At 44.8% G+C, this 26069-nt stretch overlaps 1 protein-coding gene across 6 annotated transcripts in view; it reads left to right on the top strand.

Moving 5' to 3' along the window:
• Cyld (cylindromatosis (turban tumor syndrome)) overlaps positions 1-13633 on the top strand; it is a 57059-nt gene extending 43426 nt beyond the window's left edge. For all 6 annotated transcript variants that reach the window (XM_005388275.2, XM_005388277.2, XM_005388276.2 and 3 more), the window contains 6 exons: positions 893-959; positions 4170-4302; positions 5206-5314; positions 6408-6526; positions 6802-7018; positions 8653-13633. In XM_005388275.2, coding sequence (XP_005388332.1) covers positions 893-959; positions 4170-4302; positions 5206-5314; positions 6408-6526; positions 6802-7018; positions 8653-8837 — 830 coding nt within the window. In that variant the 3' untranslated portion in view covers positions 8838-13633. The remainder of the gene's footprint in view (positions 1-892; positions 960-4169; positions 4303-5205; positions 5315-6407; positions 6527-6801; positions 7019-8652) is intronic.
• The last annotated feature ends 12436 nt before the right edge of the window (positions 13634-26069 follow it).

A 26069-nucleotide genomic window follows, 5' to 3' on the forward strand; every position in this document is an offset into this window, starting at 1 on the left:
ACTTGAAACCATGTATGAAATACGCTAAATTATTAGCTAAGATGTGTGTTTATATAGTTTTGTGGTTTAATTTTAAGTTAGAATTGGGGGCCTAGGGATATAGCTCAGTGGTAGAAGACTGTACTGGTATGCTGGGTTCAGATTCCGAGCACCCACAAACAAGCAAACAATAAGAGAAAGAACTCTTTTTTATGTGGTACACATTTTTCTCCATTTTGTAAATTCTTCCACTCTTCCAAAACTATAGTGATGTGCAATAATGAACCTGTTTTAAGAGGCTGCTCTTGTTGCACTGTATTAAAATGAATGGATCAAATTCCTTTCCTTTCCAATGCAGCGGTGATATTCTGAGTTGTTTCTCTTTCTGTGGTGAAGGGGTGTGTTGAGCCCCCCATATTTCCCACTTAGTTTTCTTGTAAGAGAACATTATTAAGCAGCAAACTATGATTAAGTTTACAGTCAGTGTTTTAATCTATTCATAGCTAATCGATTTATGTGAAGATTCAGCCTCTGACTTTGAAGTTGTTAGCAGTGTTCTTAACCAACTGTAAAGCTTAGAAGCTTGATAATTACTTTAGTAAGAAAAAATAGGGCGCACTTCCTGTTTTGTCCTGCTTATTTTAAACAGCCCAAAGTGAAATTATTTCACTCTATGTGAGTGAGTCATTATACTTTTCAAATGCAATAAAGTTATAACAGAATTGGAACATAAAGCTTTCTCAGAACATATAAATATCCTTTATAGCTTTCCTGTATCAGGAAATCTTGAAAACTGTGCTTTTAATTGGAGTAATATTGAGAGAATGAAATTGAATTCAGTATAAAAATGAGCTGTAAAGAATAGAATGATTTTGAAGTTTTGCCTGTGACTTAGTTTTTAATTTTCTTCCAGATCCTGAAGAATTCTTAAATATCCTGTTTCATCACATTTTAAGGGTAGAACCATTATTAAAAATAAGGTAAGTTTTAAATTGTTGTAAAGTTCTTAGTGATATATTCTAGGTGCTGTTTCCCAGGTGGTTTAGTGTGCAGTGTCCTAGTGGTGGACCTGTCTCCATTCAAACCTGTGTTTCTTTGTTGAAAATCTTGGTAATGTACCATCCTTTTCCTTAAAAACTTAACTATAGACAAGTGCTACTGTCCTGTGTGTCTTAGGTGATGTTGTTTGATGCCAGTGTTGAACAGATGGGCAAGATGAAGAAGAGGAGCGAGCACCACAGTTGTAGTTGGACATTGCACAGAATGTTCCAATGAAGGAAATAAGACATGATACATAAGCACCTTGTGTACTCATTCATTATCTGGTCAAAGTTGGTGATAGCCTTTGGTGGACCTAGAAAACCCTTAGGAACTGTCTAGAAATGATTAAAATTGCTTTAAAATAGGAATAACTCCATACTTAAAGTAAAATACCATGCAGTCAGTTTCATTGAGAGAGATTTTTGAAAAGACATAGAGCTGAAAGGTAATTCGATTAATGAGGTAGATTGTACTTTAGGTGGGAAAATTAGATACTTTTTTTTTTGTACCAGGAGTTGAACTCACAGTCTCACACTTGCCAGGCAGGCGCTGTGCCGCTGAGCTGTATCCTGAGCCCTAGATACTTTAAAGATGCTAATGTTTTATAAAATAATTGGCACATACGCAGGATCTTAATCTTTACCTTCTTTTAAACCCAGGAAAGGAAAGTGATGTGAGAGTTCTCTACAAAATAAAGTGGATGAAGAATACTTTTTTTTTTAAAGAATTCTATTTTAAACTTAAAAGGCAAAGCGATAGACATTGAAACAGTGTTTGATACAGGAGTAAAATTAGAAGAATCGATCAGTAGAACTGAATAGAAGGCTCAGTAGTATTTCAGTAGCTTAGAAGTCAGCCTTCAAACACAGATTGGGAGGAAAGATATATTTAATACGTGATATAGGACAGCAGCAGGCAGTTGGGGAAAAGGTCAGTTTTTTTTCCCATGTTTTAAAGAAATAAATTCCAGATTCTTAAAACAGTTGTTTTATTGTTTTACTTTTCTAACACACCACACCTAAGGGATGTAATCCCTCCCAGTATTAGCATAGGTTGAATAGTATAGTGCTTCTCTGAGGTGCTAGAAGGGGCAGGCACTGCTCATTGTGAGGGGGCCGGGGTCTTGCAGAGTTCTTACACCCTTGCAGGTCCACTGTCCCCACCTCACCCCCAAGCAGCCTTTTCATATTTCGATTTGCTGTTTAAGATGCTAAGAAGATATTTTAAGTTAGTCTTTCTTCTCCCCAAATATCGTTCTTCCCCTGCATGCACCTTTCTTCCTGACCCAGGGAGTGAGGTGATGGCACCTATGGAGGATGAGTGCCGTAAAAAATGGGAAATAATAAAACAGTCCAAAAGAGGTTATATTTTAAAATGTCTGAAGAGGCAAAAGAGGGGGCAAATACTGATGGGAGATAAGAGAAGATTTGACCAATGGCATCGACTAAACTTTCAGGCAGACGTAGCACTTGCAGGAGCAGGTGTGTGCCCTGGGCTGGGCAGCACAGTGGGAGGTGCTCCCGATGCAGGCCAGCAGGGCCAGCAGGTGAGAATGAGGTCCCCAGAGAGCGAACGCGAGCTGTGGAAGACGGATTCTGATCAGAGTCCTAAAGGAGGCACTTGAGAGAATAGGGCAGAAGTAGTGCCTCACGAGATTTTCAGAATTTTCGACAGACTTAATTCTAAGAATAAAGATGTACAGAATTCCTTAGGAACCAGGACTAAATTACCACTTGGAGATGTATTACAAGATGTACTTTAGAATGAATTTAGAATGAAGGAGTGGGATGCAAGAAACAAGGAAGAATCAAGAAATTGGTAAATTTGGGTAAAATAGACCTTAACATTTAAAAAACAATGATAATGATGGTAGAGATCATAGTGACTAATTGTGTGTGTACTGGATAAAGTGAAGCTAAAGGCACAGTTACTAATGAGAGGGTACTAATTGGAGGCAGGCAAAAGAAAAAGATAGTGGACTAACCTCGGCAATCAAGAAGCTAAGATGCAGAGGAAGTTTTGGGTTGCATTCCTGAGTACCTCTCCTATAGAACACAGCCTGGGTATTCTTACTTGAAAATGTCATATCTGTACTATGTTTGATGGTGCTGGGTAGCCCTGAACCCATAAGGAACTGTAGTGACTACCTAGTACAGTCTGTGTCATGGAGGTAGATAGTCCCAAATTGTACAGATCCATGAGCATTTTTGTCTTCTCTGCCTTGTCCATTTTCTTGTGAAGTGAGCCCATTTAAATGTGTCCTCCGCCCTTGGATTTTCCATAGTAGCGAATGTACTAATGTACGTCACATATTGCAGCGTGGTTGCACCAGCTTTGTTATAATTCTGAAGGTTCTGGCTTCTGTGACTTCAGGAGTGAGGTGTGAGAGGTTGTTTTCCTGCGTCCCACTCTCATGGCTTGTATCCCAAAGCCGTGCATGTCCTGTTCCGTCTTTCTCATCCCTTCTCCGTGTGTGCAACTTTGCGCTCTCTGCAGACGCCATCCCTTCTCTTCAGCCACTATCATTACTTATTCCCGTTATCACTGCTCACATTCTTACTTCCTGCTTTCTTTCCTCCTGTTTTTCTCTGCTGCCTGTTAATTTTTCTATGCTTTTTGGCTTCCGCAAAAAATTTTGGCCTTTTGACATCATACCTTGCTCTGCTCTTGATTTGCTGAGGAGTTGGTACTTCTTTATTTCTCAGGACCTTCGTTTAAAAAAAAGTTTGATCTGGAAGATTTTGTAAAGGTCTGTAGGCATATAAGCATTTGTTTCCCTGCTTCAAGCATCTAATGCAGTTTGCTTCTTTGTAGATTTTGACGATGAAGTTGAGCTAACTGATATTAGCATTTGATTATTATTGTTCATACTGTACCTCTTGACTAGAGATATTATTCCACGATTTTTTTCTGGGCACCAAGAGAACTTCTCAAAATAAAAACTAAAACAAATCACTTACGGTGTTGTGCATAAATATGTTTAATTATTTCATCTAAATTGTCTTTTCTCCCATTGTTCAGACCATCCAAAGAAGTTGCTCCATCAGTTTTATGAGTTTTCTGTTCTCAAATCCTGGTGGAACAAGTTCACACGGTGATTTAAGCATTTAATAAATAAATCATATGTGTTCTTCTCTGTGTGTTCTTAGATCAGCAGGTCAAAAAGTACAAGACTGTTACTTCTATCAGATTTTTATGGAAAAAAATGAGAAAGTTGGAGTCCCTACAATTCAACAGTTATTAGAATGGTCGTTTATCAACAGTAACCTGAAATTTGCAGAGGTTAGTGTCACTGTGTTTTCTGTGAAAGCCTGGAGGGTTCCTAAGGGAACTAACAGAGTCAGTGTCTGTTAAGTTGAACCAACTGGAACTAGCTGTTAAAAAACACAGATATAAAAAAAGTATGAAGAAGTTCAACTTTGTCCATGCAGAAAATGCATTAGACTTAAGTTTGAGAATTTTAGAATTTTTGTGCTAAAACCCACAAAGCTAGTTTGTAACTTGAAAACCCTGAAGTGGTTTAACACAAAAAGCAGGATGTAAAACATTGTCATTTTACCCAAAGGTATTATCCAAATATATCAAAAGAGAACTTTCACTTTTCCCCTCTTCATGAAGAGACAATATGTCGTCGGTTTACTTACATTGGTTTGTTAATGGACAAATGATACAAATTAGTTTTCTTTTTATTATTTCCTGAGTATCTATAACTTCAGTAAGTGCAGGCTTGTGGTTTATTTTTGTTGTGTTACCTCTGAAGGGAGGTTTTGATAAAACCTTAACAACCACTGTTTCTTATTAGTTCATGTATCAGGAATATCATCCTTCTGTGTTGACGGTTTCTGTATATTTGCTGAAATACTTTATCCAAAACCCTTATTTATAGAAACCCAAAATAAAATGATACAAAGTCGTTCTTGTGTTCTCTGGGCCCGGGACTGTTGAAGCCCCTGCCTTCTTGGTCTTGTTGTGTCACGTGACACGGGGTGACTAGGAGACTGGTGGTCGTGACTGCATTCTGTCCACACTCCATGTTCACCATGTGGATCTTGTTTTCTGGGCCATCAGCATTAGGATGAAAACTGCTTGCTTTGACAGTGGTGACTGTTAGAGTTTCATAGGGAAACATGTTTTTCTCAGCACTTCGATGTTTTCTAAAATGTGTCTTTCTGTCTCTCTTTTTAGGCACCATCATGTCTGATTATTCAGATGCCTCGATTTGGGAAAGACTTTAAATTATTTAAAAAAATTTTTCCATCTTTGGAATTAAATATAACAGATTTACTTGAAGACAGTAAGTATAAGATTTTTTAGATTGTTTTGTTTGTTTTTCAGAAATAGTCTGTCAGACCATTCTCATTGGTCCCAGATGTATCATCTCGAAAAGGCAATTCAGTGTCTGAAGAGCTTAGAAGTATCAAGTCAATAATTTTTTTTTTTTTCAAGTCAATAATTTTAGTTCTGGGATTTATTCTGAAAAAATAATTAGAGATTAAAATAAATATTTTATATGTAGATTTGCTTATTGTCATAAGAAATTGGAAACAACGTAAGTGTTCATAAGAGTCCATTAGTTAAATTAATGTATATCTGTACAATAAAACTTCTCTTAAAATTCAGGTCTTTGAAGATTATTGCGTTTGAAAATGGTCATGATGTAGTACTGATTGAAAAGTAGAGACATTGATAGGTGCTTAATATGGACATCTGACTCTGTAAATACCTATACACATATAATTGCATAAACATTGAGACATAAAATTGGAGAAAATTCATGGTAATATTGATACTTTTAGTGTTATTCTTTATACTTTTTTGTATCTTGAATTTTCACCAGTGAACATTTTCTGATCAGAGGAGAAAACACTCTAAAATGTGTTATTTAAAAAGCAGCCACTTGGTCAAAAAGAATGCCTTCAATGATACATCATATCTAGGAAAATTCAAGTTAAAGGTTGGAGAATGATAGAGTCTTTTGAAGCCCTGAACATAATCTTTTTAATAAAAGAATGTTTGTTTGGTTTTGTGGTACTAGGAATTGAACTATATCTGCAGCCCTTTTTAATTTTTTTATTTTGAAACATGGTCTTGCTAAGAGGGCTCCAATCTTTGATCCTCCTGTCTCAGCCTCCTAGAGTTCAGAGATTAGAGGAGTGTACACCATTCCCCACTAAGAATGCTTTTTTTTTTGTCTTTTTGAGACAGGGTCTCGCTATGCAGTTCAGGCTGGCCTTGAGCTCACTTTGTAGCCCAGGCTGATCTCAAAACTCGCAATGACCCTCTTGCCTCAGCCTCCCGAGTGCTGGGATTATAGGTGTGTGCCAATGCCCGGCATAAGAATGCGTTTTTGAAAGGCCCCTTAACGTCCTTCCTGTCCCCCACCCCAGCTCCCAGGCAGTGCCGGATCTGTGGAGGGCTCGCGATGTATGAGTGTAGAGAATGCTATGATGACCCGGACATCTCAGCTGGAAAGATCAAGCAGTTTTGTAAAACCTGCAACTCTCAAGTAAGCGGCCTTCACTTACTGGACTATCTCTCGTGGAACAGTAAGTTATGTGTAGTTGAAAACAGAGTTCAGGTTTTAAAAGCTCTTTAACTCGTACTTAGCTTTAGAAGTTCTTAGTAAAATGGTGTTGCGTATGCCTCTGCCCTGGGACTGCTGCGCGTCTGTGGAGTAGCTGGCTGCTGTTTCTCTGGGTGCTGTTAACAGTACGTGGACTCCCTCTGCGCGAAGCATTTCACTTGGCTCACTCGTGCTGTTCTCTTCATGATCCGTTGTAGGTCCACCTTCATCCCAAGAGGCTGAATCATAAATATAACCCAGTGTCGCTCCCCAAAGATTTGCCTGACTGGGACTGGAGACACGGCTGCATCCCCTGCCAGAAGATGGAGTTGTTCGCTGTGCTGTGCATAGAAACGAGCCATTATGTAGCCTTTGTGAAGTATGGGAAAGACGACTCTGCCTGGCTCTTCTTCGACAGCATGGCCGACCGGGATGGTCCGTCCAGCCTGTTTCTTCTGCATGTGGCAGCCTGTGGGTTTGTGGTGGGACAGTTCATAGTGGGACTGTCTGTTCTGAGTAATAAGATATCTTGTTTTCTGAGAAAATCCTTTCAGGAATATCTTGATGACACAGGCTTTCATCGTGAAATGCCTCAGTACCCTGCTGTTATGAGTCCTTATAATAGCAACATTATAAGGAATAATATTGCATTATTTTGACATGTATATGCTCTTCGTTAAGAGTAGAGTCCTGACATTCTTTATTGAGGGCTGAAAGATTTTATTTTCCTCTTCCTCTCCTTTTTTGTATAAACCATAGTAGTTTTATTGAGCATGGGTATACCTCTCTGGCAGAACAATAAGTCATTTTACCTAAATATGTGAAAGGTGGAAATGTGTCCCATTTTTCTGATATGAAAGCCGAGGTCACATAGCTTGTGTTTAACTTTCTGATCTCATGCTTTTTTTTTTTTTTTTTTTTTAACACTGAACTGTGTTATCTTTGAAATGACAAAAGCTAAACCAGAAGTAAACACCCCCTTTGGAGAATAAGCCCATTTTGCATTTAATGTGTTTCTCCCTGACAAGGGGGCTAAACTGGATTCTCTAGCACATTAGTCATTACTGATACATCTGAGGGCTAGAGACCCGAGAAGATTTCAGGAGCGATGTGTCTGAGTCACTACAGCTCCCCCAACATCTGGAGCTCACGGGTTAGGGCCGCCTGGGCACAGTTGGGAAGTCTGCCCTCTGCATCCTTCCATTCTCTTGACTCTCCAGCCCCCAGCTGCATGGTCTTCGGGTGTGGCTGTCTAAGAAGCTAAAACCTTCCCCCTAGGGGCAACCCATTTATTGAGCAGAGGCCACGCTCCAGACCAGGAGTTCTCAGCCTTTCTCAGCTCTCAGATGCCCGAGGAGCACATCCCAGCCCCATCTGTAAATGTGCCTGCCCAGGGCTGAGCTCCAGGGCTTTTCTTGCAATCAGAGCACCTTGGTGTGCAGTCTGATGACATGACACACAAACCATGCCAAAGGTGTACACGTGTTTTTTTTTTTTTTTTTTTGGTTTCCATGCCAAAGGTGTGCACATTTTTTTGTTTGTTTTTTTTCCGGTACCGGGAATTGAACTCACGATGTCACACTTGCCAGGCAGGTGCTGTGCCACTGAGCTAAATCCCCAGCCCCCTGTGTGCACAAGTTTTTAAAACTGGAGGACCCCAGCAGGGTTGGACCTGCTGTGGACTGGACAGGGTTATGGTGGAGTGTGCTGGGATGTGCAGGTCTGGGAGGGAGGCGGAAATGCGAGGAACTGAATGCTGTATTTTCCATTGTTCCCAAATCAAACACAGAGGGAAGCCTGGAAAGCAGGTTTGGGGCTTTTCTCAGGATGTTTCCTTTTACCGGTTTTGTTCACTCTTAGTTCCAGAATCTTTTCAGAAGCCAAGAAATGAGAAAAGCATCATGTGGTAAAGGGGCCTTTAATGTCTAGAAGGCAAAAGTAAAATAAGGTCATTCGGATCTCAAAAGTCAGCCTTTACTGAGGATTGTACAGTAGGTTTGGGGTGCAGGGCCAGCATTGAGGGTTTAGAATTTCCCTGCTCTAAAAAGCGCTCTCCCTCTTCCTCACAGGTGGTCAGAATGGCTTCAACATTCCCCAGGTGACCCCCTGCCCGGAAGTGGGCGAGTACCTGAAGATGTCTCCCGAGGACCTGCACTCCTTGGACTCCAGGAGAATCCAAGGCTGTGCTCGCAGACTTCTTTGCGATGCATACATGTGCATGTACCAGAGTCCAACCATGAGCTTGTACAAATAGCTGGGTCATCCCAAGAGGTGAAGAGACCGAACACAAAATCTCAGTGTTGCGTTTTCCCAGAGCTGGTGGTTCTGTTCTACGCCCATTGCCGGCAATGGGTGTCTGTGTGGTGGCGACTCAGAAAAGGATTCCTGTGCTTCAAAATCAATTGCTTTTGTGTTGCTGAAGTATTTAATAAGAAGCATTTTGCACTCCAGAGAGTATGTTTGTGTTGGTTTTATAAGAAGTCTAAATGAAGTTATTAATACCTGAAGCTTTAAGTTAACTGCATTGATTATATGATATTTTTTGGAAGCATAAATTTTAATTGTGACAGTTTAAAACCTTTTTTCGTCCACTGAGAATGTAAATAAATGTTTCTTCTTTCTGGACCAAGAATATGAAATAATTTTTCCTTTGTAGCTAATGGTTGCTGTGAGGAAGAAATAATTTGGTATTATTAAGAGTCTACTTTCAGTCCAGCTGTTAAAGGTGTGCTGAGTTTGCCTTGTTAATTCTTTCCTCTATGCTGCTGATTCCTGCATGTCTGCAATCTGCTGAGTTTCTGTGTTTCTGCAGTAGTGGTCAGAAAAATACCGAAATTCCCTTAAGAGTGTTGCTTTTTATTTGTTCCAGTTTTGAGATAAATGAGTGATTCTGTCATAAAATGTCCATTTGTGATGTACTTTTCTTGGAGGGTTAGGGTATTCAGCAACTAAAGCTCTTAGTCATTGTAACTGTCAACTAACAGGATTTTTTTAGGCACTATTTTATGCGGCAAGGCATAGTAAGTTTCCTGAAAGGATTGAAGTACTAAGTAAATAACATTTGTATGCAAATACACAATCCATAAGAAAATTTGGCATCGAGAATTACTCATTAATATTTCCCTGAAAAGATAGATATTTAAACCTTTATTTAAATAAATTAGAGGCTTATTTTAAATAAATCTGTTATTTTGAGTAATGTGGTTATTTTAAGTTCAATCATTCAACCAGTTCATTCAGTAAATTCAGTTTGGTTTTCCTTGAGATAATGATGGTGTGAATCATATTTTATTGAATTGTTAGCAGCAGTGTCATCCTCCCTGTGATTAAATATGTAGAAAGTGGATGTTTTCTTAGGTATATCTTTAGTGTGCATAGAGACCACAGTGGATGTTGTAGACTAGAATCGTAGAGTATAAACGTCAGTGCTGTGGGACATGTATTCCTTGAGTATTGTTTTATGATGTTGTTGTGTCTTTGGAATGATTTTCTAACCTTGCAGAAAGACAGAAAAGATGTCATATGTATTATAGCATATGACTATGTAATATTGAATGTGAAAAAACTGGAAAGGATCTTTACCAACCTTGCAGTTATTTTTTTAAAGGTACCCTTTGGTTTTATCATTCCATTTTGCTAGTATTTATTAGCTTTCTAAATCATAATGAGGTACAAAACTTTTCCATCTTACAACCTTTTCATTTTTTGAAGTGAACAAGTAAATACGTTTTTTTTTTTTTTTAAACCGGGTTTTGTACTGCTGATGTTGAGCTTTGAGGGGATAACTAGGTGAGGGCTATAGGCTGAGGACTCCTGGCTGTGGGTCAGGCTCTGCCTCTTCCCCTAGGGACAGATGGGGGCACAGGATGCAGTGTCTTAAGTTCTGCTCTGGCTCTAACCGTGTGAAGTCTAATCATTGCATAGCTAACAGGTATTGAATGAAGAATGGATGAATGAGGACCAGTGTGATTCCAGCAAGTTGGCTGGGGGAGTGATCAAGCATCTGTAAATAGGTGAGACTGAACTTAACAGTTAAAGAGAGAGAGAAGACAGTTCTTTTTCTCTAGAAAGGGAAACAAAATGCAAGATGGGGAAGACTGCTGGACAGCCTGCATGGTAGAAGGCTGGAGACTTACTTAGAAACCAGCTTGATTCCCAACTCCGCAGGGCAGGGCCCTTATAAGTGGGAGGGGCCTCATCCAAAAATGGCTCCCAACGTTTTCTCCAGGTGGAGCTCATTGCTGGGGAAGGGAGCATGTGGGAAGGAAGACCCATGTCCTTGTCTGCTCCTGAGAACCACCAGGATGTCCAGGGAAGCCTCTTCCCGCACCTGTCCCTCTGTTCCTCTGGGCAGTCCCACCTTGTTCCTTCCTCCAGTAGGGCCTGGGGTGTTCAGGGGGCATGGGCTGCATGCATGGATGGCCAGTGTGCCTGCTGTGTTACGTAACTTTCAGTTTTATGTTTTCTCTAGTATTCTGTTGGCTTTTAAAATGTTTTGATTATCGTTTTCCTCCTATCTAAATTGAAGATGACAATATAGTAAGTACAATCATCTTTATATCATGGTTCATGATTCACAGCTACAAAGACCAATATAGCAAGTCGTGTTCCTCCACCTCTAAGTAAATACATGTGTGTCTATTGTGTGTTTCTGTGTGGAAAACAGATTGTAGGGGGAGAGACAGAGACATAGGATTGTGTTACAGATGCTAAATGTGGCCTGTCCCACACTACAGCTTTGTAAAGGAGTCTGACTCCAGCCACAAAAGAATGTTTTCTGAGACTGGGAAAACATAATGGAAACCAAGAGAAGCAGTTTAAAAATTAGTATAATTATTGCAGTTGCTAAGGTTTTTCTGTTCAGAACATTTTAGAACTTTTGTAATTTGTATTTGCCAAATGCTTTGTAAATGGTCAGGTTCTTGCTGTCCTCTGACTTATTTATTCTCCCACATACAGTCTCTTGGGAACAAAGGGAGGAGACAGGAATTAGTCTTACGGATCTTACGCTGTCCTCCAAATTTGTTTGTTCGAATGTGACATCTTCATAGATTCTGGAGTCCTTCCCCTCAGCTGGATCTCACTGTGCAGCTAGATAATTTTGCATCTGTTTGGATGATTGTAGTCCTTGCTGTGCATGGAGAATATGGTATTAAACCTTCACAGAGCAGCTGCCAGCAAGTGTTTACTGGACATTGACTCAGTGCATAGGATTGTGTCACAGGCACCAAGACCTGGTCCCTGCTCCCAAGCAACTTAGCACCTAATTTCAGCCACAGAGCATCCATGAGGCCTGCTTAGCTGAAGTGAGAGGCGACACTTTGGAAGGCAGCGTGGTGTCTCAGGAAGGGAAAGGACAGGGATAAGGGACCTAAACCCTTTCTCTATTACCTGGTCTGTGTTGTTAGATGGCTTGATTACGTGGGCTTTCATGTCTTCTTCTCTATTATGAGGTGATTTTATAGGGAAAAAAAGTACAAATTCTAAGGTCCCAGGCCATGGCTGCTGGACCTGACCCTCAGGCGGGGCTGGAAATGTGCTGGTAATTCTCTCACCTGAACCTGATGACCAGCTAGGGTGGAAAACTCTTCAAAGGGCCTTCTCCTTTGGTGACCATATACTGCTGTCATGTTAACTATTCCACATAGATGTGAGTAATTGGGTATTCATTGTATTGCTGTCTGTGTTTGTATATGAACCTATATAAGAAATGCATTTCAGTATGTGAGCCTCAACCCACAATTCCCTAAAAGTTTTAGCAGTTTTTGGAACATAAATGAGTCTCAAGAGGATATTTGATATAGGGATTTTCCTTCTATCTTACTTCTTTAGGGGAAATTGAGGCTCTGGAAACCAAAGAAATAGGAAAACACAATTCTCATGTAAGGAAAAAAATATGCAATTCCTTACTATCTGCTACATTATGAGGAAAAATAAAATTTCGTGGTGATACAGTTCTCTGGAGTAACAGGCCACCTTATAAAGTAGATGTGCCACAAGTTCTGTAATAAGGACGATGCCACTTCTCTAGGGCTGGTGATATAAACACTACCCCAGTTCTCCATCGGTGGACAGAGTCCTTGGATTTCCTAAAGCAAGTGGGGAGTGGGGAGCCCGCGGGGGTTGTTACGCTGGGCCCTGGAGAGCCGGAAGGGGGAGGAGGAGATGGGCGCGGCCCTTACAGCAGGTGGCCACATGGAGGCAGGGCTTCCGCGCTGCTGCTGTTGGCCCTCTGGTCCCAGATGAGAACTTCAGACAGGGAGGCTCCCGCAGAGATGGCCTTGCTCTCATCTCTCCTCTCCGATGTCTTACTAGGAGGAGGGGATAGGAGGGCGGGGGAGCTGTTCATTTTACAATAGATCTGGAGCAGATCAAGGCCTTCTCTTGAGTCAGGAAACGGTGGTAGGAAGTTAAGCAGCGGAGGTGGCCCAGGAGGTGGCCCGGAACGTGAAGAATTGAAGCTGAGTGGAGGGTAGCACAGCGGGTGCCGAAGCCTTCTCCTTTCCGGGCAGTGGCCGCACGTTTTTCTTACTGAATTTCAGTCATTTCTTCTAGCAGTTCGGGGAGGAGGGCCCGTATTGGAGGGATTGCCTAAGGACCATGGCTGCAGGTACAATTCTCCAGTGCTTTTAAACCCTGTTCACTTTCACTTTTTATTTCTTCTTGAGGGATTATGCTGGAGACCCAGCTGTGTTTGCTTTTGTATGAAATTTTAACTCCTAGTCTTAGCATCCTGCCATAAACACTCATGAAGACCCATCCTGTTGATGCTTCGCAGGGGCGTTGTGGCTCTTGGTAGGCAAAGGAGCACGTTTTGTTCCACATTTCCATTTCTGGTGTCCTGTTGAGCACTTTCACATTTTTTGCCTGAAGAACATCTAATGAAAACATTCTTTAAGAACACCACCACATAAAATACCCCTTTATTATCAGATAGCTCTGATTTAGCCTTAATTTTGTTAAACTTTTTAGAGATGAACGAAGTGCTGCTGTGGAAAGAAATGTACTATATACTATTTCTGTATCATTAAAATGAGATTTTTATGGTTCCTTTTCCTTTGTTTCTTTGGGGAAGGGTCCGGGGCTGTGGGAAAGCTGGAACTCGGTCTCTCCAACTTGTGTCGTGTTTGCCGGGGGCCAGCGTGGAAGGGCCCTTGGGGAAGTGCCGTACCTGGCACATCTGTCCGTGTTAAGCCTCGTGAAGCCTCTACTGTCAGCACAGTTGTCTGAGCAAACCTCACACCCTGCCCCGCTCTGGGAGATGTGCCAGAGTCTCCCTGGGCCGTGTGGTTTCTGTCTAGCCCGCATTCCCCAGCTCTGATTCTGATGAAAGTCCCTAGCGAGTTCATTCCAGTCTACCACTTCCAGTGCAACCCATGGCGAGAATGAAGACACTAAGGCATATTTATAGTTATGGGGAGCCAAGGGGTCCTAGGTCCAGCCATGATGAGGAACAAAGGCCTCAACCCGGGCCGAACCTGGGTTTTATTCATTTGTGAAGAAGGGAGTGGCTTCAGGATGAAAGACTAAGAATCCTGGGAAATAGGTGAGTGCTGTGAGCTGGGCTGGGTAGGAGGCCTGAAATCACCTCTGCAATTGCCCAGAGAAGGATCTGCAGACAGAGTAATCTGTGTAACAATTGAGATATTACCTAATGTTTTGGGGTCGGTGCTTCAGCTCTGACGTGTAGTCTTTCAAGCCCCAGGAAGTCATAGCCTCTATCTCAAGGCTCGATCCCAGCTGACAGGGTGGAGCACTGGTTCTTCATCCCACAGAGTCCAGACTCACAAAGGAACAATGGGAGGGTCTGGGGAAACATTGCCTGTCTTCTTCAAAGACTAACATTAGCACCTCTGCCAGAGGCGATATGCATTGCTTAAAGCCAATTGAAGGGATAAGGAAAAGTCCTAGCCAGCTTTGCGTATGCCAGTACACAGAAACAGGGTCAGGCTCAGCCAAAATGGGCACAACTGCTCCTCTTTCAAGGAGAGTCACCCAGCTGGTCCTCAACCAGGGATAATCACATGGCATTATAGGGACCGAAATGTACTCCAGTTTTCTTCTAAGTAATAGAACAAATCTTCCCCAGGAATTACTTAGAGATCAAATCAATTATCATGCCAATGTAGGAAAGCTAGAATGGTCTGAGTTGTAATACTGATATTCACTATGCCTTCAGGAAAGTTTCTGTAGCTAGGTATGGTGATGCATGCCTGTAATTACAGTACTCTAGGAGGCTGAAGCAGGCTGAACCATTACTCAAATTTGAGTCCAGCCTGGGCAATCAGATACTGTGTAAAAATGGGAGGGTGGGTGGAGGGTTGGGGTTGGGTTCAGTGTGAAGGTCCTGGGTTTAATCCTTCTCTGTTACAGTCCCATTCTGGGGGAATTTTCCTAAGTTGGGTCTGATAAAGTGAGTCTTACTCTGTACAGTACACCTGTGAAAGTTCACAACTCATGTTCATAAGTCATAGACTTACTGCACTACAAAACAAACCAACAAAACAATGTTCTGTGAAAAAGTCCAAAACCGATAGCTGTATGGACATTCTACTGATAAAATAGGGCCGCTAAACATTACTGAACGTCCTTGTCGAAGTCAGTGGCTGTGCTACTTTCTCAGAGATTCCTGTACTTCCTGCCTCAGGGCGTGTTCATGTGGCAGCGATAGTCTGTGTACTTGTATCCACCTGTGGGTCTGGACAGTCTAGTGAAAACTAGTCCTTGCCAAGGACTGCTGTCTGCTCAGAGGCACCCTCACCCTGCCCTGGTCCTCTTTGTAAGTCTTCTGATGCACAGTGTCCCTCGTCACAACCTGAAGGACGTGGGTACACCGCCCGGAGAATGGTTCTCCATCGTGGCTGCAGGTGGAATCCACACAGGGAGACTCGGAAGGCGCTGATGTTGTGCCCACCGCAGGCTGGTGGCAATCTGAAGGTGGGGCCAGCAGTTGGCACTTATCTCAGTAACTGTGCTACCCAAGCAAGCACATTAGCCAGACTTTATCAAAGCTGTCCGCACTGGTCCACATGCAGCCAGACTGGGAAGTCCTCACCAGGGGGACAGAGTTTCCTGGGGGAGACAGAGCCTACTTGTCATTCCTTGGTGAACTTTCTGCTCAGTGAAAGAGTTTTGGGCATGGATGAGCACTGAGCTGGAGGCAGGCAAACTCTTGTGAGCTGCTGACCTCGGAGTCACAGTACTGGAGGCAGGAGAAAGGGTTTGAATGCAAGAAGGGCGTTTCCATTTGTGCAGAGGGTTTGAGTTACCAGCCTTGACGGGGTATCATAAAGATGTGTTATCGTTATTCAAGAAATAGTTCAGCGGGTGTGCAGATTTCACATGTCATAGACTTGAGGTGTCATTTTTTAAAAAAGCCCAACAGCTTGCCAAGGGAAGCAGGTAGAAGAGCCCTTGGGAAAGGGTTGTTTTTGGCCGGCCCTTGGGGACAGTCAGGTCTGGCTGGGTCACCCATGTTGGCAACTGTTTCATAGTACTGAATTTTATTGGAGGGAAATCATTTCTAGGGTCCAGTTAGAGTAGCCAGGTGAACCAAGACTGATCGGGATGTTCTGGAAATTGGGTAATTCACTCAGAGCAACCCTCTTCAGAAAAGCACAGTGCAAATTGGCAAGTCTTTGGACCCTCCCACTTTTCTAAGAGTTTATTAAATTTCGGGCCTCAAACATGGCCCTACCAATAACATGCAAATCTGAGTTAAATACTACCTTTTCCAAAGTATGTAGCTAAGGGTTGCACTGGGTTTGACGGGCTGCTGATGAGGATTAGGTGACTTCATCAAGGATGCTGCCCAGAGTCTGCCCCTGCAGCCCTCTTCCCGAACTTCTGTGGCTCTGAGAGCCGTCTGCAGGGCCCAACCTGTGCATTCCCTGGGTGGCAGGCAGGTCTCGTCAGACTATAGACTGCATGAAGTCGGGTCTGCGACCGTGAACTATGGCTGCTTGGCTACGCGTTTTCATTGATTACAGAGGGGCGTGCCATGCAGGGAGTTGCTGCAGACTGGGCTGATGAAAGGGGAATTATGTATTTTCATCAAACTGTGTTTCACTGATTTGGCCCATCTCTGCATGCGTTAGGCCATATTTCTACACTGTATCCTGCAGATTGCCCGTGGCCATGGGTGAGCAGCTGTGGGACAGACAGAGTGCAGCTTCAGTGTCTGCTGGAGGACCCCTCAGAGAGGCCTCCTGCACAGTGGCTGGATGTGCTGCCAGGTGTGTGGCATCCGGCCCTGGGGACACGGAGGAGGCTCTGGTTTGTAGCCTTTGCCAACTGTGTGGTGTAAATCCACACCATAGTGGACTGCAAATACCAAAGTGACATCTCGGGGAAGAGCGCACAGCAGGATTAACACACCAGAGTTTAACATTCCTCTGTGACAGGATAGACAAACACCTGAGTGCAGGCCATCACCTGTGAATTGCTGCCCGTGGATGGAGCCCAGCCCACCACCACCTTTGTATCGGAGGAACCCAGCCACACCCACTCATCTGCACACTGCCTGTGGCTGCTTTGGTACTTCAGGGGTGGAGCGTGATCCTTGTGACAGACCTGCAAGACTTGAAATATTTTCTGTCTGGTTCTTTACAGAAAATGTTTGCTTTCCCCTCCGGCATAGAGAAAGGTAAAATGTGAAATAATTGGGAAGTGGTGTTTCACGTATTTATTACTTCTGTTTCGGATATAACTTATGAATTCTAAATTCATACAATTTAACTTTAATAATGGATGTGTTAATGAAATGGCTTCTGACGTTCCTGAAAATTTAATGATTGGCTCTTGGGAGCCATGGAAATAGCCCCAACTGGTAAATCAGACACCGTTTCAAATGCACCTGCAGCCCTTCTAGCCTTCCTTTCCCCCTCTGCACTTATCCCCTGACGTGTTTACTGTGATCTCTACGCTAAAAGCTGGGACAGTCTCTGATTAGCTCTCTTTCCTTAGCACCTTGATCAGTGCCTGGCACAAAGCGAGTGGTGAAATACTTGCTGAATGAAGGAAGGAACTTGCAGCCTTTATGAATAGAAGCGGTTCCCCTATTCACGGTTGTTAATGTGGCCCGAATTGGATCACTGTCCCTATTTCTTTCGAGAAAGTACAAGACGTCCCAGCCTCTGGCTTCCATACAATGCTTCATCTCAGAAGTGGAGACATCGTAGAACTTCCCCATTAAGCTTTTATCATCTTAACTGAAATCATGTATGTCGTGCCTGTCACAGTGCCTGGCACTCAGAAACCCCTCAGAGACAAGTTGCAAGTCTAATCAGCATGCCTCTTTCCACCTCCCTTCCCCTTTTGATGTTTTTCAAGACATACTCAACTCTTTATTTTAAAGAGAAAAAAACCAGTAACAAAATAACAACAACACAGACAAAAATAAAACAAAGCAAAAACAATAAAAACGATACAGGGTTTCAAAACAGAATGATAGGAATTAACAGTGATTGTTGTATTACCTATTATTATCTTTAACAAAGTTGCTCAGATTACCAGATGTAAGAATGCAAGATGGGTCTTTGATTGATCAGTCTTACATTCTTGTGTCTGGTGGACTGAGCAGCTTCACTGACGATAACAGTATGGAATGTAGCAACCATTGTTAATTCCTATCATTTTTTTGAAGTCATGTATCATTTTTGTTGTTTTTGTGTTGTTTTGATTTTGTCTTCATTATTGTTTGTTTTAATTTTTAAAGTAAAAAATTAAAAAAAATGCAAGATTGATCAAACCATTAAAGAGAATAAAAAATAATAAAACAGAAACGACATAGAGCTTCACTAGACAAGATGGTAGGAATTCACCAATGGTTGTTATATTGCATATTGTTGTCTTCAAATTAGTTGTTCAGATTACCGGATATAAACATACAAGATCGGTCAAAAAATTTAAGCATTAACTGCCCCTTTCTTTTTTTTTTTTTTTGGTTTTTCTCCGGTACCGGGAACCAAACTCACGACCTTGCGCTTGCCAGGCAGGCGCTTTTGCCGCTGAGCTAAATCCCCAGCCCCTAACTGCCCCTTTCGATAGGCTTTCTTGGGCAGCTTGTCCTTCTGAGTGCAGCGGTGCCATCTTCTGGTCATTATGCATTATTGCAATGTCCTAGATCTTGGCTCCCAAGTAGTGGCCAGACTCCAGGTTTGGGGAGCAGCAAGTGATGTTTGGAAATAGATACGACAGTTAGATCTACACAGCAGATTACAACGTGCATGCGATTGGGGCTAGGCTTCCTCCGTGTCATTTCAAGTCAGTTGTTGTTAGTCGTTTCCGCTTTTGATTCTCTTAATTGGCTCTGCCCTTTTTGTGTCTATTTTGGGAATGCTGTACTTAATAGTATTTAAAATGAGTTAGCGCCATCTACTGGGTAAATGTAGAAAGGTCGGCTGCGAATCCGGCCTCTGAGAAGGAAAGATTACAAATCCCCAGCTTTATGGGAAGAAAGTAGGCACATAATAGGATCCTGACATCACACCCCTTAATGGGTGTGCATTTCTCGATGTAAACTTAACTCGGCTGTGCTAAGTTCCCTACAGGGTCCCAATATGAAAATTAACTACATTCTCATGAGCGTTTCTAGTGTGATGGGTAGACTGGAAACCTCACAGTTCCAGGGGAGACAGGGATGCAGGCTCAAAGGGTCCACGGAAAACCATCAGCTCCAGCTTCTCAGGGCACAGCCCTGGAACCTTCGTCTTGGACACACCCCCTTCCTCCACCAAGTGAATCACATACACAGGAAGAGTCACTGCCTTACCTGTGGTCACTGAGGCCATTCCTTTTTCATTTTCTGAAAGTTCGCATTTAGGTTAAGACTTGCATAAACTGCTTTATGCAAGTGAGAACAAGCATCTCATACAGAGCCACAGCACCCGCCTTTCCTCATTTTGCTGTATGCAAAGTGAGAACAGACCCAACTCCCCAGACTGGACGTAAGCACAGGACGGGGCTCTTAGGTTACTACTGCTACTTTCCCCATACGTGTGTGAGGCCGGCCGAGGGCTTCCCCAATGCTCATCTTCCTCCCTGCTGTGCTTGGGCAGAGGGGAAGAACCATGCCTATTTCTCTGGCCAGCTGTGCTTGCGTGATACCTCTGGGCCTTCTCCTTGAGCAGGACTTACTGCAAACTGGATCTCTTTGGGCCTGGTTTCTCCATCACTCACACAGGGGAATGGGACCATAGCCTGTGCTGTCCCCCGCAGCTCTGCCATCAGAGGCTCCCTTCCCAGGTGCCGCTTCTGATCATGTTCACACGGTGTGTACACTGATCCTTTCTCAGATTGCTAACTTCTCTTGCTTCGGTTCTTCTTTAGCCTCCCCCCCCACAACTGCCCACAAATTATGAGTCACAGAGGTGTGCAATCCATGTGTGCTTGCTTTTCAAAAGTCTTGATGTCCTGCATACCTTATACCCAGCACGTCTGTTGCTGGGAAATTGTTTTAAGGAATTCATGATCACAGATGTGCCTGTGATTGCCTGTAGACTCCAGGCAGCATTGTTAATGGTCGGCCAAATGGGGAAAGCTTCAATGTGCAGGACCTTGGTTCATGGTGGTGTGAGCAGGTGGTGGGCTATGGCGCAGTGGACCACGGTTCTTCTAGATCACTTAAAGGACATGAGCACCACGTATTAGGTGGAAAAAGTGGGTTATAAAAATGTAATTATCATAATAGTCCTAATTTTATTTATGAAAAGATCTGTGAGTGTATGGATGTCTTGTTAGCAGGGTCTATGCTAGCCACAGGGATGAAAACCATGGTTCTGTCTTGCTCTTGCCAGTCTTATTCAAATTAAAACCAGGGTTGACTGAATGACAGTGTGTGCAGGCTAGGTGGCTGGGCAGGGACCATTTATCAGAGGGAGATAGTGGTCGTGAGAGAGTTTGTGAGCTGTAAATCAAATGCCATTGCGATGCCGGGGCACGTGAAGTGGTCATTTTGGAGGTCGTTCAGTGTGATAAAGACCCAAGTGCATTTCTTCTACTTTTGAAGGATGAGCAGGCTCCTGGCCATCCCCAGAAGCAAAAGTTTATGTCTGGGAAAAAGGCTGGAGATCAGGCAGGTTTTATGACCCCAGGGCGGGAAAGAGCTGCAACTGGCACAGGAAGGCGAGGTGACCGAGAGCTCTGCACACTGAAGGGACGGGACTGTGCATGCCCTGGCAGTGGCTTCAGTCACAACAAAAGCTGTCCTAAGACCGGGAGGCCCGCTCTGTTGCTGGGTCTGGAAGGGAACAACATTGGCCATGGCTGTCAGGGTCACACTGAGGAGGCTGAAGGAGCTGGACGGTGGAGGAGGAGAAGGAGGAGGAGGAGGAGGAAGACCGCCAGGGAACAGACTGGGCCAGGCTGGCTCATGGTGGGCACTTTCCCCATCTTTCCCTCCAGGTTGAGCCTTTGGTGGTGTGAGCAGGTGGTGGGCTCACAGCTCACACCTATGTGGCTGCATAGAACATCTGTTCATGCCCTTCATCCTCACTGAACAGAATGGGGAGATTTAGAAGCCAGTAGAGAAACTGAGGCCGATGGAGCTGGCTGGTCTCACCAGAGAGAACACATTAACCATGGCTGGCCGCAGTGCTCAGACCTGCGGGCTCTGTAAGTGCAAACTCGCCTCCTAGGAGAGGAGAGTGCAGGCTGCCGCCCTGGGAAAGTGTGGCTATGCTTTCCCAGCCTCCTGGAAGTCGGGGACAGAGGCACACCCAAGCCAAGGGTGCTGGGGTGCAGGGGGCCATGGCTGGGGTGCGCTGTGTGGGCGGGAACTTGAGAGACAGGGCAGTTTTGACTAGGGCAAAGGCCACCCGTGGGTAGGACAGTGTGACCTAGACACCTGGAGTGGGGGCCCAGGAAGGACTTGTGGGATGGATTTGCTTGGGGCTGGGGGCTACAGTGGCTTTGAGGGCACTGAAATCCGAGAAGGAGCTGGCACAGAACTTGACAGAGAAACTTGATGAATAAAAAAGCAAGGTATGTCTGCTCCTTGGGCCTCAGTTTCCCCACTTGGAGAACAGCAGGTCTTGGGTCAGAGTCTGTATGTGTGTGCCCGTGTGTGTGTGTGTGTGTGTGTGCATGCGTGCATGTGTGTTATTCTTAGGAGAACCTCACCCCCAAGTTCCTGATGAAACCAGGGCTCAGGAAGAACTATGGGGCTTGGACTCGGGACCCTGTTTTCTTTCTTTTTTTTTTTTGTCTTTTTGAGACAGAGTCTCGCTATGCAGTTCAAGCTGGCCTTGAGCTCACTTTGTAGCCCAGGCTGGTCTTAAACTCACGACAATCCTCCTGCCTCAGCCTCCCGAGTGCTAGGATTACAGGAGTGAGCCACCACGCCCGGCAGGACCCTGTTTTCAAGGACCTGCCATTGAAATGGGCATGGGGTAAGGGACTTGCCTTTTCTGGAACCCAAGGGCAGGGGAGGCACCTAGGTGTGGCTAGCATCCAGCCTTGTGGATGCCAGGGGCTCACCTGCCTGCAGTGTTCTTTCTTTAATTTTTTTGCTATTAGGATTCATTTTACTAAGCAGTGAGTCTTCTGTGGGGGCTTTACACACCATGCACGCTCGCAGCCTGCAGATCTGCAACCTAGGGGCCCTGGCTCCCCTTGCTTCTCTTGTCAAGCCCTGTCCAGCCAGGGCCACCATTCTGACTTCTGTCTCTGCAGACTCACGCTGCCAGCTTTGGGCTGCAGGTAGAGGGAGCCACGGATATCGATTGCGAAGGCAGTGGGTGCGGTTTCCATCCCTGCCATGTGTGCCATGTCTATCAAATCTCTCCTTTCTTGCTGCCTACCTACGCCATGGACACTGGTGCTGTCTCCAGGGCGGGGCATCGCGTGCGGCACTGCGGTGGCTTTCCCAGAGTGCACGTGTGAACAGCTCTCCTGGGAACGCCCCAGGCGGGATGGCGAGGTCACGGATAGGTGCGCCTAGCTTCCCTGGATCCTCCACACCGTTCTCTGCAGCTTTTCCAACATGCCCTGTTTCTGTCTTTTTGTATTTTTTAAAAACTAAATTCACTGAAGTGTAGTTTATATACAGTAAGATGCACACATGTTAAGTAAACAGTTTGATATCCTCTCCTTTTGTGTTAAAGTTCAGACTATTGAGCAGTCACCTACAGCTCAGGGGTGTGTGTGTGTGTGTGTGTGTGTGTGTGTGTGTGTGTGAGTGCATGTGTATGTGTGTGTCCTTTTCTCTTTTTTTCATAAAACTGAGGTCTGGCATAGGCTGGGAAAACTCTCCAGCAGATCAGGTCGGACAGCAGCCTTTGTCTGTGCCTCGGGAACTTGGGTTGCAAAACCATTGAGATGAGGTTCACCTGTTCATCTTAAAGTTGGAGAACTGTGGCCTGGGGATGTGGGGTTGCACCAGGGTGCAGGTGAACTAGAGTCTTGGATTAGAACTGATTTGAACCAGATGTGACTCCCCGCTTAGGGCGGAGTTCTCCTGCCCCCCGGGCACTGGTGGGGGGCACCACCCCTGGACTGTCCCAGGTGAGGTGGGCATGTCCTGCAAAGCATGCTGGGCCTTCTCTGGGAGGCAGCGGGTGGGGTGAGGTAGCCCAAAGTTCGTTAGGTAGACTAAAAGGATTCCAAAGCCTGACAGAAGCGGTGACCACAGATACACACTCTGCCTCCAGAAGGGCGTGTCTCTGGTCCTGAGGTGAGCGTGCCACAGGGCTTCTCAGGACCCTAACCAACAAGGCCTCCAGGCCTCAGGCCTGCACCACCCCTCCTCCTCCCTCCTCACCAACCTGCTGCTCCCACACAGAAAACTACCCTCAGGTGCTTCCTTGGGGACAGAGAAAGGCCTGGGTCACCTCTAGAACCTCAAGCAGTCTACCCTGACCCCCAGATGACCACCTCCTACCCCCAGATTCCTCCAAATGTCTTGGACTTCCTCAGTGCTTTGTACTTACCTGTCACCTCCGATAGTAGGGCCGCAGGGGCCCAGGCCACGTTGTCCTGAACACTCCGTGTTTGATGGAAGACAGAGTGATTTACTGAGAGCTGCATGACCCCGGTTGGTTCCAGGGCATTTCCAAACTGGAAGTTCTTTTTCATCCTTGCTGTGCTGGTTCTCAGGACTTTTCTTTTCTGATTCCCTCCATGAATGGGGCCAGACTCATGTGGTGTGTCCTCTGCATACTACAGGGGAACTTCCCTGACCCTGCTCCAGCCCATCCTAAAGGATCTGGGATCAGCCTAAAGAAGTAACAGATTCAACCTGTTGCTTTCAGGTCGGTCTGTTTCCACCAAGGTATCTCAGGGCCTCTTGAGCCTTGGGCTTTGGGTCACCGGACCAGGCTCCTCTAGCCGGTTCTCACCAGGCTACAAAGGGACGATGTCTGCCTCCTGGCGTGTTCGCCTCCCATGGGCCCCACATGCTCCATGTAACCAGCCCCGGCTGCCTGGACTCTGCACACTCTACGCTCCTTGGCAAGACTGTGTCTGTGTGGGACTCAGTTTCTCCACCTGCAGAACAAGGCTTTCAAGCTCATGAGCCTACAGAGGCCAGGTAGGTAACATGAGGGGAGAGCTGAAAGTCGGGGTGGGCAAAGGAGCATGAGCAATAGGCTCGGTATATTCTGACTTTTCAAACAATTCATAAATTTCCAGGAGAATCAAGAGTTCTCCATTCATAAGCTTCTGGCAGTCTCCTCTCTTAAACACTACAGGCTGGTCCCTGTGAGCCCCGGCCTAGACGCGCTGCTCTGCTACTTTATGAGTCCACGCCCCCTTCCATCAGGGCAGGGGCTGGGGGTGGCAGGGTGGGAAAACCAGACACTGACAGGCTTGTGTTCAGACTGTGCGTCGCCCCTCCCCAGCACACCAGCTGTCACGTCAGTGGCACTCTGTACCATGATCATCTTCCTTTTGGGGCGCCGGAGCTGGTGTATGAATTTTTGATCAGATTGTCTTTGAATGGGTTGACTGTCATGAATAATAGGGCAAAGGGCACCAGCATTGTGTCTTTAACTATAACTGTTTCAATTAATTATGGGTTTAATTAGCATACATCGAGAGCAGCCCTGGAAAATAATACTTCATGGGTTACAGATGCCCTGGCAGCTGTAACATGAAGTGTGATCCCGGGCTGGGGGAGAGATAGTTATTAATAAATTACTCCCATTGTCAGAGACCCTTATTTATACAAATTAGCAGGGGATATATAATCAACTTTAACTGTATAATTTATAATAATTGATTTCATTTTGACTGACCACTAGTCGCTTACCAAATACTCTTGGAAGAAAAATTGCCCTATTAGGGTAAGTTTAATCCTAAACATAGCTAATGAATCCTATTACTTTAAGGTCATATTTGAAGCTTTTGTTAATTGTCAGAACCATTTTAAATTGATTAGAGTTAAATTAAATCAATGTAATGTTTAGAAAAACAATATTTCTAATGGATGAGGCCAGGCTGACCTCGAATAAACATATTTATCAACCGATTCCTGGTGACAAGAAGGGGAACAGCTGGGCCCATAATTCACATTTGTCTATAATATGGGAAATGTCACCAGACAATTAGTTATGTCAGGTAATGAATTGGGAGCATGAGGACTCCCCTATGGCAGCTGGGTTGGATGGGGCAGAATGTTCCACACACAAGCCAGAGGCTGGTTGCCCATGGGCGGCTTCCCTTGCCCTCCAGCCCGAGTGCAGTGTTCCGATCTCCCTCACTGCCTGTGCTCTGATGCTCACCAGATTACTGGTGGCCACCTCCCCATCCACATTCCCTTCCATTTCCTGTCTCTGGACTGGGGGACCATGGCCCCCACCCAGGGTCTGCGGCGCCAGTGTCCTGAGCTCATCCCTCAACATCCTTGGGCTGGCTCAGGCATCACTGCTTTTCTGACCTACCAGACTTCATCAAGCTTTCCGGGACTGGGGACTCATCCCAGGTGACGTTTTACATCCCTGTGACTATGCGATGGCCATCTGTCTCCCACACCAGGTCGCAGGCTCCAAGGGAGCTGTCTTGTTGCTTTTATTCAGGACTGGTTCTCAGATTTTGACTGCCATGAACTTGCTGAATGAATGAAGGAGTAAATGATACAGGACTGGTCTGGGACACCCTACAAGTTCTGACTGGAGGGAGAATACCATCTATTACCTTCTGATCCCTTACCAAAGGCCAAGTGCTTTACATCCATGCAGACATTCCCGAGAGTGGGCCTAGGTATCTCCATCTTACAAAGTAAGTTATTTACCTAGGATATTTTGGCTAAGAATGTTTGGCTATCCAAACTCAATTCCAAGACAATCCATCCAGAGACCTCTGCATCTTGCTGATAGGGCTCCCTAGAGGGGCAGTGGGGGGCCTTGAGAAAGGGTCTGGGTGCTCAGAGGAGTGCTCGGTGCACGCACTAGCTGCTTCCCAAGAACAAGATCTAGGTGGGAAGAACAGCTGTGGAAGAGAGGAAAGAGACGGCTCCTTCTTGCGGGGCTTATGCTTTCTACCTCTGGCG

This window comes from Chinchilla lanigera, unplaced genomic scaffold (genome assembly GCF_000276665.1).
Source record: "Chinchilla lanigera isolate Chin_1 unplaced genomic scaffold, ChiLan1.0 scaffold00032, whole genome shotgun sequence".
Lineage (NCBI taxonomy): Eukaryota > Metazoa > Chordata > Mammalia > Rodentia > Chinchillidae > Chinchilla > Chinchilla lanigera.